General features: G+C 39.3%; 1 protein-coding gene and 1 long non-coding RNA gene across 52 annotated transcripts in view; both read right to left on the reverse strand.

Annotated features, from left to right (window-relative positions):
* Positions 1-2878: 2878 nt before the first annotated feature.
* Positions 2879-6562, reverse strand: LOC127877706 (uncharacterized). Of its 50 annotated transcripts, XR_008048552.1 has the most exons (11): positions 6429-6531; positions 6243-6366; positions 5988-6049; positions 5719-5849; positions 5556-5656; positions 5370-5431; positions 4782-4866; positions 4651-4719; positions 4093-4154; positions 3992-4030; positions 3580-3674 (listed from the first exon to the last, which is right to left on the reverse strand). It is a non-coding gene; the product is annotated as an uncharacterized LOC127877706 (long non-coding RNA). The 50 variants fall into 50 exon arrangements; XR_008048554.1 differs by lacking the exons at positions 3580-3674; positions 3992-4030 and adding an exon at positions 2959-3024; XR_008048551.1 differs by lacking the exon at positions 4782-4866 and having other exon boundaries at positions 4093-4177; positions 4674-4781; positions 5347-5431.
* Positions 6563-7809: 1247 nt separating this feature from the next.
* The window catches only part of LOC127877235 (myotubularin-related protein 6-like), an 83107-nt gene continuing 77272 nt past the window's right edge, over positions 7810-13644 (reverse strand). Inside the window, exons 13-14 of one of the 2 annotated variants that reach the window (XM_052422919.1) lie at positions 13173-13643; positions 7810-12277 (exon numbers count right to left, since the gene is read on the reverse strand). In XM_052422919.1, the coding sequence (XP_052278879.1) occupies positions 12089-12277; positions 13173-13643 (660 nt within the window). In that variant the 3' untranslated portion in view covers positions 7810-12088. The remainder of the gene's footprint in view (positions 12278-13172; position 13644) is intronic. The other variant, XM_052422920.1, reaches the window with a different exon arrangement.

Raw genomic sequence — 13644 nt, forward strand, 5'->3', positions numbered from 1 at the left:
TTTTCTTTGTTTATAATGCTTCAGGCTTTGGTAGTTATTATTCTAATTTATTATTAATTTATCGGAATTCGAAAGAGAACACTGGATTCGTTCATTTTTAATAATTTCTGAAAAATTGAATGGCCCAAAGATTATTTTTTTTAATTCCTCATTTCTCATCAAAGATTGATAAAGTAAGACTGTTAAGTTAGGTGAGATGTTAATCTAGGTATGATTGATAAAAAGTAGACGAAAATAAGGCATTTTAAAGGATTTTGCCGTTGTACAATTTGTACAATTTTATACTGTTATTTCATTCAATCATTTTTCACATCTGTCGCCAAAGTGGTTTGTTTCTTTTTAAAAAACTTTTCTATTTCTCATCCCATATCGTTGATGTAAGATTTTTATGCTAGGCGAGATGTTAATCTAAGTAAAGATTTAAAAAACCTAGAAGAAAATATTCAATTTAAAGGATTTGGCCTTATACAATGTTGGTACAATTTTAAGCTCTTTTCTTCTGTTGTACAAAATTGCTGTCAAACGTGTTTTGGTTCTTTTGGATAAACGTGTTCATTTTTCATCCCAAATAGATTAATTCAGATTTTTATGCTTGGTGATATGTTAATCTAGGTATGAATTAACTAAACTTGAGGAAAATGTTCATTTTAAAGGATTTTGGCCTTGTACAAAGTTGGTACAATTTAAGCTATTTTACCCTATTGTACACACCTGTCGTCAAACGTTCTTTGGCTCATTGTGAAAAACTTTTTTCACTTCACATTGAAGAAATAAGATTTTTATTCTGGGTAATATGTTTATTTTGGTATGAATAAAAAAATATAGATGAAAGTATGGATTTTAATTCGCATTACATATCTTCTTCTATTAGTATTACCAGTTTTCCTGTCGATGTTACACATGCAAGTTAATATACAAACATATTATAACAGATAGCTGTGAGATAACTATAAAAAGCACAAACAATAATCTTTTATTTAATCAGTTCAGTTTTATACAGCTTTTCGACGTGTTTATAACGAACTATTACAAACAAGTATATTAAAATCATAAACATTCACAACAAAGACTTATCTTAATTGGGCATGACAATGACATATAAAGAATGAAACGCCTGCTGCGGCCGATGATCACAAAATTAATATTAATCAACAACGCAAACTGATATTTAGAGTAAGGATCCCTTCTTTTAAAATTCTCAAGATTGAAGAAAAACAAACAAAACATCTTCAGTTCGCTAATTGATCCAACAATTAACACGCGCGTGAAATGTTTGTTTTTTTCTTTTTGCGAAATCTAGTCCATGACACTTAAAGCTTTTATTAATTACCAATAGAAAAAAACTGGATTACACACAAAACTTGAATAACCTATAACTCATGAATAAGATCTAAATAAAAAATAGAGAATTAAAAAAAAATGAAAACAATCTACAGAATCAATGTTGAAATAAGTCTAATCGAAACCATTTTTGGATCGCACGATCATAGCATTTATTACACTTTAATGTTGTTTTATCAGAGACCTAGATCTATGCGTTCACATTTATCTATCCGTTTTGAAATAATAGTATTAATAAGGTTTTAAATGTTTGAAAAAAAAATGTTTACAAGAATATTTTATCAAAACAAGTCATTTTTAAAAAAGCCTTTCAAATAAAATATTCAACGGCATTCTCGCAGCGATTTGGAAATTCTTATAGCGCTATTCCTTCAACGATCGCGGCATTATAAATTCTTATTGTTGGTAAATAAAATCAAGATTTTATATAAGCATAATTACTCATGTTTCTAAGAAACTTTATTTTCTAAAAATCGGATCAATATTGACCAAGTTACAGTCGCGTTTCTATAGGGCTGTAACATTTTCGCATAACTTTGCTCGATTATCGTAGCCGTTGCTACTTACGAGTCGCTATCTTATCGCAATCTGATACACCGGTAATCTCCAGACCCCTTCGACTGATTTATGGAATAAATCGTCTGCTGATGCTAAGTGTTCTTATCAGTTTCTCGACCACGTGACCCTGCCGCGAGATAGCCCGATAAGGCGCGAAGTTTCCAATCTGTGTAATCTATAGGTCTTTGATTTGGGTTCATTCACCAATAGGTTTTACTTGAACTCAGGTGAGCATTTAAGGGCCATCATAGCCCTCTTGTTTTGTTAATAACCACCTATTGTTTTAGTTGGAGGCTTAGTATGTAGATGATTTATAATATGAAATATATCTGTCAGTTACTAGGTATTCTTCAGTCAGTTACTATGTATTCTTCTGACATTCTTTGTTAGTTATACTGTTCCGTTCATTGTCCAAACAGGTAATTTTTACTTTTTCAAAGGGACCATTTAAGTGGCATGATATTGTGTCCACTGGCTGTGGATATATTGAAAATAAAATTTTCAAGAAAGAAAAAAAACGCGAAAATAATGCAATCGTAATTCCTATTATCTCCAAACAGCACAGCATGTCAAAATTACATTGATGAGAACTAATCTACATAGTATAAACAAGAATGTGTTTTTTTATTAACTAAATACCCTTTTCTGAAAATTGTTAAGTAAGGAGACAATCATTATTGGAAGAAGTAATAATTTTTATCACAGACTTTCAAAATTTTAAGGAAAGGATGTTTAGTTTTTTTTTATTTGCTGGGAAATGTATGCATTTCTGTGCTGTGCAATATTATGTATTTAGTATATGTTAGCCTCACTATGGGAAAATGGGGCTTAATTCATGTTCTTTAAGTGTTCCACATTGGCATGGGCAATCTTTCGGCCTTTAAACTAAAAATACCATTTAAGGGTAAAGTGTCATGCCAGTAACCTGTGCAGACTGTGCGCTCTAACCTGGGTAGACACTTTGCACATGCAAGACACCCTACATGCCAGTAACCTGTACAGACTGCGCACTCTAACCTGGGTCGACACTTTGCACATGCAAGACACCCTACATGCCAGTACCCTGTGCAGACTGCACACTCTAACCTGGGTCGGCACATGCACGACACCCTACATGCCAGTACCCTGTGCAGACTGCACACTCTAACCTGGGTCGGCACATGCACGGCACCCTACATGCCAGTAACCTGTACAGACTGCACACTCTAACCTTGGTCGGCACATGCACGGCACCCTACATGCCAGTAACCTGTACAGACTGCACACTCTAACCTGGGTCGGCACATGCGCGGCACCCTACATGCCAGTAACCTGTACAGACTGCACACTCTAACCTGGGTCGGCACATGCACGGCACCCTACATGCCAGTAACCTGTGCAGACTGTGCACTCTAACCTGGGTCGGCACATGCGCGGCACCCTACATGCCAGTAACCTGTACAGACTGCACACTCTAACCTGGGTCGGCACATGCACGGCACCCTACATGCCAGTAACCTGTGCAGACTGCACACTCTAACCTGGGTTGACACTTTGCACATGCACGGCACCCTACATGCCAGTAACCTGTACAGACTGCACACTCTAACCTGGGTCGGCACATGCACGGCACCCTACATGCCAGTAACCTGTACAGACTGCACACTCTAACCTGGGTCGGCACATGCACGGCACCCTACATGCCAGTAACCTGTGCAGACTGCACACTCTAACCTGGGTCGGCACATGCACGGCACCCTACATGCCAGTAACCTGTACAGACTGCACACTCTAACCTGGGTCGGCACATGCACGGCACCCTACATGCCAGTAACCTGTACAGACTGCACACTCTAACCTGGGTCGGCACATGCACGGCACCCTACATGCCAGTAACCTGTGCAGACTGCACACTCTAACCTGGGTTGACACTTTGCACATGCACGGCACCCTACATGCCAGTAACCTGTACAGACTGCACACTCTAACCTGGGTCGGCACATGCACGGCACCCTACATGCCAGTAACCTGTACAGACTGCACACTCTAACCTGGGTCGGCACATGCACGGCACCCTACATGCCAGTAACCTGTGCAGACTGTGCACTCTAACCTGGGTCGGCACATGCACGACACCCTACATGCCAGTAACCTGTACAGACTGCACACTCTAACCTGGGTCGGCACATGCACGGCACCCTACATGCCAGTAACCTGTACAGACTGCACACTCTAACCTGGGTCGGCACATGCACGACACCCTACATGCCAGTAACCTGTACAGACTGCACACTCTAACCTGGGTCGGCACATGCACGGCACCCTACATGCCAGTAACCTGTGCAGACTGCACACTCTAACCTGGGTCGGCACATGCACGACACCCTACATGCCAGTACCCTGTGCAGACTGCACACTCTAACCTGGGTCGGCACATGCACGACACCCTACATGCCAGTACCCTGTGCAGACTGCACACTCTAACCTGGGTCGGCACATGCACGGCACCCTACATGCCAGTACCCTGTGCAGACTGCACACTCTAACCTGGGTCGGCACATGCACGACACCCTACATGCCAGTACCCTGTGCAGACTGCACACTCTAACCTGGGTCGGCACATGCACGGCACCCTACATGCCAGTAACCTGTACAGACTGCACACTCTAACCTGGGTCGGCACATGCACGGCACCCTACATGCCAGTAACCTGTACAGACTGCACACTCTAACCTGGGTCGGCACATGCACGGCACCCTACATGCCAGTAACCTGTGCAGACTGCACACTCTAACCTGGGTTGACACTTTGCACATGCACGACACCCTACATGCCAGTAACCTGTGCAGACTGCACACTCTAACCTGGGTCGGCACATGCACGACACCCTACATGCCAGTAACCTGTACAGACTGCACACTCTAACCTGGGTCGGCACATGCACGACACCCTACATGCCAGTAACCTGTACAGACTGCACACTCTAACCTGGGTCGGCACATGCACGGCACCCTACATGCCAGTAACCTGTGCAGACTGCACACTCTAACCTGGGTCGGCACATGCACGGCACCCTACATGCCAGTAACCTGTACAGACTGCACACTCTAACCTGGGTCGGCACATGCACGGCACCCTACATGCCAGTAACCTGTACAGACTGCACACTCTAACCTGGGTCGGCACATGCACGGCACCCTACATGCCAGTAACCTGTACAGACTGCACACTCTAACCTGGGTCGGCACATGCACGGCACCCTACATGCCAGTAACCTGTGCAGACTGCACACTCTAACCTGGGTTGACACTTTGCACATGCACGACGCCCTACATGCCAGTAACCTGTACAGACTGCACACTCTAACCTGGGTCGGCACATGCACGGCACCCTACATGCCAGTAACCTGTACAGACTGCACACTCTAACCTGGGTCGGCACATGCACGGCACCCTACATGCCAGTAACCTGTGCAGACTGCACACTCTAACCTGGGTCGGCACATGCACGACACCCTACATGCCAGTACCCTGTACAGACTGCACACTCTAACCTTGGTCGGCACATGCACGGCACCCTACATGCCAGTAACCTGTACAGACTGTGCACTCTAACCTGGGTCGGCACATGCACGGCACCCTACATGCCAGTAACCTGTACAGACTGCGCACTCTAACCTGGGTCGGCACATGCACGACACCCTACATGCCAGTAACCTGTGCAGACTGCACACTCTAACCTGGGTCGGCACATGCACGACACCCTACATGCCAGTAACCTGTGCAGACTGCACACTCTAACCTGGGTCGGCACATGCACGGCACCCTACATGCCAGTAACCTGTACAGACTGTGCACTCTAACCTGGGTTGACACTTTGCACATGCACGACACCCTACATGCCAGTAACCTGTGCAGACTGCACACTCTAACCTGGGTCGGCACATGCACGACACCCTACATGCCAGTAACCTGTACAGACTGTGCACTCTAACCTGGGTTGACACTTTGCACATGCACGACACCCTACATGTCAGTAACCTGTGCAGACTGCACACTGTAACCTGGGTTGACACTTTGCACATGCACGACACCCTACATGTCAGTAACCTGTGCAGACTGCACACTCTAACCTGGGTCGGCACATGCACGACACCCTACATGCCAGTAACCTGTGCAGACTGCACACTCTAACCTGGGTTGACACTTTGCACATGCTCGACACCCTACATGCCAGTTACCTGTGCAGACTGCACACTCTAACCTGGGTCGGCACATGCACGGCACCCTACATGCCAGTAACCTGTACAGACTGTGCACTCTAACCTGGGTCGGCACATGCAGGACACCCTACATGCCAGTAACCTGTGCAGACTGCACACTCTAACCTGGGTCGGCACATGCACGGCACCCTACATGCCAGTAACCTGTACAGACTGTGCACTCTAACCTGGGTCGGCACATGCACGGCACCCTACATGCCAGTAACCTGTACAGACTGCACACTCTAACCTGGGTTGACACATGCACGGCACCCTACATGCCAGTAACCTGTACAGACTGCACACTCTAACCTGGGTTGACACTTCGCACATGCATGACACCCTACATGCCAGTACCCTGTGCAGACTGAGCACTCTAACCTGGGTCGGCACATGCACGACACCCTACATGCCAGTAACCTGTGCAGACTGTTGTTTGAATATACTGACAATGTTAACAATTGGGTGTTAAACAACCACATTTATGTTGTATTATTTGTGTTATATATTATTTGATTTGTGTGTATGTATGTTAGGTTTGTTCTACCAAAATATTGTATTTTTTCCTTCCATATGAAGCATATCTTTTTCCTTTATCGACATATATTTTTTTAAATTAAGTTGTTAAGTGTCATATATTTTCATAATAACATATAGGATCACTTTTTCCGAGGTTGTTCTTCTCAACATAAGCCAATAGTTGCTTGATTCAGAATGGTTGATGGTTGTCATTACCAGTTTTTATAGGAATCTCTCATGGTTTTTTCCAGGGATTGTTCTGATTTATAGCCTTTTTTATTGAAGATATGATTTTATCATTTATTATTTATGTGAAGTTAAGCTGCTGAGGTATTGGATGATAAAGTCTTTGTGGTCAAATTATTGCACATCTGACTGGCTGTCAATTTCCGTAACATACGTGTGTTTTAAAGTTATCTTTAATCCTTCATATGGTTTATGTCAAAAGATAGTCATGTATGGATTTTTATGTTTAAAAAATGTGAGAGCTTTTTGCATATTTGCACTCACTGCATGCTTCTATTTTAGATAAGATGTTTTGTTATGTTTATAATGAATTCCAGTTGTGTATGTTTTTCTCAGAAATGAACATGATAAATATGTGCCATGAATTATTTACATGTATATGATTTTATATGTTTCTATATTTTGCATATTTCTAAAAGGGAAAACATAATTTGCAAAGCTTATATTGTTTGTGTCCTTTCTTTTATCTCATACGAATACATTGGCATTGATAAAAAGGCAGAAATTACCCTGTTAGCATGTGTATGCATGTATGTATGTTTATTTTATAATGTATAAATGTGTGGGAGGAATGGAGCCTGTGAATTTGCGTGTCGAAATCATAACTTGGTGTTTCCCAATCGGATTTCTAAACAAAAATATTAACAGAAATGCTTAGCAAGCAATATTTCTCAGGCACAAAAATCACTTTCTTATTTTAAGGTCATGGTCACTGTTGACATTTCAGGTTCTTGCATGTATATATAGAATATATTATGAAGGAAGATTATTGGGTTAACTTTGGTCCATTGTCGAAAAAGATATTATATCGTGACAAATTGTAGCATTGATTAAGAAAGTTAGTGTTCGAGATTAAGATTTGTCCAAGTCACAGTGTCGTGTGGAGCATTTATGAAACAAGACCATTGTGATTCTCAGTATTTTATTTTGACTTGTATGTCATGCAGTAACAGCAATACAGTGAAAATAAATGAGCCTCGATCTGGGAAAACAGAGCTTAAAGCATGTGTAAAGTGTCCTCCCAGATTAGCATGTGAAGTCTGCTTCAGGCTAAACAGGGACGACATTTTCTCACCAAATTGGATTATCTCTAAGAAATTTAAAGACTTGTTTTCCTAGAACGAGGCTAATAAATAAATTCAGAACTATATGCAACAGAAGATAGATGTCAACAATATGAACATGTATCACATTGAGCTAGCTACAACACATTTAGAAATGGTACATCAAGAGAGAACAAGAAATTCATAAAAAACAACAAAGGTAATGGTTTCACAGATATTTGCTTAATAGTATGAGCAAATAATGAGAAAGGATCATAATCTTTTGACTGATTGTGGAAAATAACTTCTTAAAAGTGATTCTAAGCAGTTTGCCCATTCTTAGAGCATCTATTTATGGCAATAACTGACAACTTCCCTTCCTGACTCAAAAGTAGGGGAGAATGGCTGTAGAAATAATTCAAAGACTAACAGTTCTCTGGCCCAAGAGGGATTTTAATTCTTTTACCTTGCCAAGGCTCTACTGAGGGAACTAGCAATGCGCAAAATTTATTAGCTGTGTGCTCGTTGGTGTTTTTTTTGGAATGATAACATGAAACACTCATTGAATATGGAATAATACATGAAAGTCACAGAAGATATGATTAATAGAACACCATTTTTATTATACCTCATGTGACCACAGAACTTAAGTAATATCACAGGCTAACATTTTTTGCTGTGGCTTTTGTACCCATCTTATGCCAGGTTTCAAATGACCATTATAAGGTAGACAATCGGTTGTTTCACTCTCAGCAGCATGTGATATTTATATGAAATTTATGGCAATTTTTGTCATTTAAGACAGACATTCCGTAATAACTGATAGGTTGACCATTATACTGCAGAGCTGGATATAAAATATGAGATCAGATAGGAGACAAAAAAAAACTTAAAATAAGTCCAGTTTCAGAAAATGTGGACAACCATTTTGGAATACACAAGACTCTTGATCTAGCTCAAAAGTCAAACAAAAATCACTGCCTCATTATGAGCCTCTTTCCGGGAAAACCAGGTTTAATGCATGTGCATCAGCTTTTAAGGGATTTTTTGTTAAAAGGAAGTCTCTACTAAACCAAAATCCAGACAATACAGAAAGGGTTGTCTCCGATTAGCCTGTGCAAACTGCACAAGCTCATCTGGGACGGCACTTAATGCACACATTTTACGCCCAGTTTTCAAACTGAGTGAGGCTCAATTATTTGACAGATTCTAAAATGTAGCCAAGTATGTAAAGTTTGTTTAAATGCCATACCTTAAATAAGAATTACTTTAACATGCATATTGCACAATGCCCAATTGTTTTATTTATAATGTCATGACAAGAAACATAAATGGACCCTATTTGATTAGCTAATATTCCAAGCACCAATTAAACACATCAAATCACTATGTGGTAATGAAGGTAAAACAGGCCTGAAAACAAATGTGCCTTTTATGAAACTGCATAATTGCGTATTTCTTTTATTTTATTTATGAGATGACTTTAGGTTGCATCTATATAGTAATTAATACATACAACAGCCTTAGCAACATAAGTGCTAATCATTTAATCTGCAAAGTATTGTTTAATGCTTAACACACAGATTCATTGTATATTATGTTAACTATTTTGGAGTAAAACAATACATGATCATAGTTGTTCAAGTTATAATCAGGCTCATTTAAACTGTCACATGTACAAACAAGTTAATATAACTGACAATAAAAACAACAACTATTATCACAACCAAAGTTACTCAATTTGAAAAAAAAAGTTGTAACACTTCTGGTAAAAACATATAATAGAATTTAGTCAGCATGTTGCATTTTTACTCGTATCTCGAATAGATTCTATCTTCCAAGTATAACCAAATGTTTACCCTGTGCAAAGCACGGCTGAAAAACAGCACAAAATGTTTGTTGTTTTTTTACACTATAATAACACCTTAAGTACATGCATTTTAGGAAAACAACAAATAGTTTGGATTTGCAGAATTTGGTTGCTAAGGGCATGTATTCACCAACCGATTCTTATTCTTAAGAATAAATAATAGAATTAGACACACAGAATAACATGACTATTGCTAAGCAATACATGTCCCCTACCGGCTCCACCATTGTCAGATTTTTTTTTATTTGTTGCCATAGCAACTAGAATTATTGATGAAAAACAAAATGAAAAGATGTGCATAATCTGATTAATCTCCATATTGCCATCTGACCATGTTTCAATCTCCATATTGCCATCTGACCATGTTTCAATCTCCATATTGCCATCTGACCATGTTTCAAGTTTCATGAAAAAATATGAAGAACTTTTAAAGTTATCGCAGGCTCCAGAAAAGTGTGACAGACTCACAGACAGACGCACATAGCGCAAACCATAAGTCCCCTCCGGTGAAACCGGTAGGGGACAATAATTCAGAGTTTTAATACATACAGGTAGGATGTGGCTGTTCTGTCATAAACAAAATAATCTTATTAATCAATGATGCAATTATATGTGTTATCTGTGAAGCTAGACTTTACTTTCAAGTTATTAAAGGACATTACTGTTTTAAGAATATTCTTTATTTTTAGACTTATTTCTACAAATCTGTTGGTGAATGCAGGCCCAGATCATTTACGGGATATTAATGCCTCACATTGTAAAACTTGTCACATAAAAAACAATTTGTCACTCAGCTTTAATTTTTGGGACAGACATGCAAATACAAAGTTTGTATTCGTTTGCTTGGGCTATCAAGAGCATAATTTGCAAGGACATGTAAAGCTAATGTGGAGTTTATGTTTTAGACAAATTATTCACAATTTAATTTGATTCCTTTCTACAAGTTACAGTATCTACACACATGAATATACATGTAAGAACTATTTTTAATAATGCTTATGAACAGGAACATGAACAAACATAGTGGTTTATTTCTTGTCTCAATATCAGACATGAACATCACAGACTAGGAATCCATAAAGTTTCTTTTCTGAACACAAAGCATTTACACACTATTTATATCTGTGCAATCTATCACAATTATCAAGGTTCTATCACTTCATAATCAAGCAAACTTCAGGCAATACTTACAACTGTTAACTTATATATTTCTAATCGTATTTTGTCCGACATGTGATCAATAAATATAACAAGATTGAATACTACTCCTGGTCAAAATATCTTGCTTTAAAATACTACACAAGTGTGCGATGCTCATTAACAATCAGGCAAAGGAGTTTCTTATTATTGAACTGTTGTATGATTGACAAGAGCTTTTTTTCACAAGACTTATCACCCTTTATAGCTTTGTCAACTATTGTCAAGGGTAAATAACTCAGGAATGTGTGTATCATTAGAATGAACAGTGTCTTGTACATCTACACTTGATGCTTTAGACATGTGGGAGCTATAGGTCCACAAGTGTCTTGTACATCTACACTTGATGCTTTAGACATGTGGGAGCTATAGGTCCACAAGTGTCTTGTACATCTACACTTCATGCCTTAGACATGTGGGAGCTATAGGTCCACAAGTGTCTTGTACATCTACACTTCATGCCTTAGACATGTGGGAGCTATAGGTCCACAAGTGTCTTGTACATCTACACTTCATGCCTTAGACATGTGGGAGCTATAGGTCCACAAGTGTCTTGTACATCTACACTTCATGCCTTAGACATGTGGGAGCTATAGGTCCACAAGTGTCTTGTACATCTACACTTCATGCCTTAGACATGTGGGAGCTATAGGTCCACAAGTGTCTTGTACATCTACACTTCATGCCTTAGACATGTGGGAGCTATAGGTCCACAAGCTGACTGACATTTTACGCAGACTGACCAACAAAACAACCCTCTAAAACTATATTTGAAGAGTATAATACGTGAAAAAAGATTATTAATTTTGAATTTATACAGGTAAAATAAGTCATCTCCTTCTTTAAATGTAATTGGAAAAAATAATGACCCCATAAAATAAAATTAAACTTTACAATTTTAGGATTTTAAGTGCATACCAAACAAGTTTCAGAAGTTGAAAAAAGAACATGTTAACCCAACAGCGTAATTTCTTAAAATATTGAACTATCTATCATGGTTTTTAACTTATACAATATTGAACTATCTATCACTGTTTAAGAATAAACTCATATAATATTGAACTATGGTTTGATTCACAAGGAAGATTTGCCATCAGCTTGCAGGCCGACCAAGGGCTTGAACTCCATCGATGGTGAGTGTCTCACATGTCTGTAGCACGGCTTGCACACGGGGACCGGTCGGTGTGAGTCGTGGCCGGGCAGGGGAATGTAGCGCGCGATACACCGGGTACAAAACACCTCACCGCATCTCCAGCAGTGGAACTGAAAGGCGATGGAGAGACCTGCTATAGAAGCAATCACTAGAACACTTAAGAACTTTTGTATAGCTAAGCATTGTTTAGACAATTGATACTTGCCTTGACAATAGGGCCATGTGATTTCAGAGATTATATATTTTTTCACTTTACAAATCTGAGGAAAGTAACTTCAAAGTGTCAATTTTAAATCCAGGGGCATGATCTGAAAAAAAACTTTGTAGTTGACCACCTTGCTAAAATACATAACAAATACGAACTCGTTGGGTAGTGGGTTTTAAGAGCTGAGGAGAAGATTTTATAAGTTTTCACTAAAAACATGTATGGGAAAACAAGTTGCCACTAAGGTGGGGACAATATTTGACCCTATGGGCATGATTTTAACAATTTTGGTAAAGGACCATTATACAGTTTACATCACAAATATATAACCCGTCTTTAAAAAAAATAAAATTGGTTATGCTATTAATTATCTTCCTCTACAAAAATAATTTGACCTTAAGGGCGTGTCCAGTTTTGATGTAGCATTAGTGCAAGATCAGCATGTGAATAGTTCTAGTACCAAATTATAACAGTAAATATTTACAAAAGTGCCATGTCTAACGATACAAAATTTAATTTTCGCCAAGTTAGATTTTTAGTGTTTACCGGCAATTAAACTTCAACATAATTTATAAAGATTAGCTGATGAACTGACTAGAATGAAACATTGTGAATACAAACCTTGTAACAACAAATACCTTGAATGCATCTTAAACATACAATATATAACACAACATATATATTTTAAATACAAGAAACACTTACAGAACAAAAAAGTACAGTTCATGCTCAACAATACCACAGTAAGCTTGGGCTAAAAGCATGTAATGCATGAGGGAAATAATTCAAAAGAAGCTTGCCTTTTTCGTAAAGTGGTCAAATGGGAAAGCACAACTACAGGTGAATATGTTGCGAAACGATTTCCACTCCAGTGCAACAGAATCTAATTCCAGTTTTAACTGGTCAAGGTTAAGTTTTTCCAAGCTTGAGGAGCGAGATATATTGCCGTTCTCAATTGTGGAGTTACAGTCGTCAATACCTGATCTTGACATGTTGGAGCACGATTCGTCAAAACCAGATTCGGAGTCACTTTTTGTTTGACTTAGTCCAGTGTCGATAAATTTGCTCTTATCTGACAAGTCCCTCTTGTCACTAGGTAAGGGGGTATCACTGTTTACACAGCCTTCTAACAGTCTGTTTGCTTTGTGGTTTGGATGCTGGTCATTTTCCGATGGTATTGTGTCTAATGACTCCATCGATGAACTGCCTTGCAAAGTTCGCTGAATTATCTCGTCCGATTTTCCCAGAACATGACAGATTTGAGTGATTCTC

The sequence above is a fragment of the Dreissena polymorpha genome, chromosome 4 (genome assembly GCF_020536995.1).
Source record: "Dreissena polymorpha isolate Duluth1 chromosome 4, UMN_Dpol_1.0, whole genome shotgun sequence".
NCBI lineage: Eukaryota > Metazoa > Mollusca > Bivalvia > Myida > Dreissenidae > Dreissena > Dreissena polymorpha.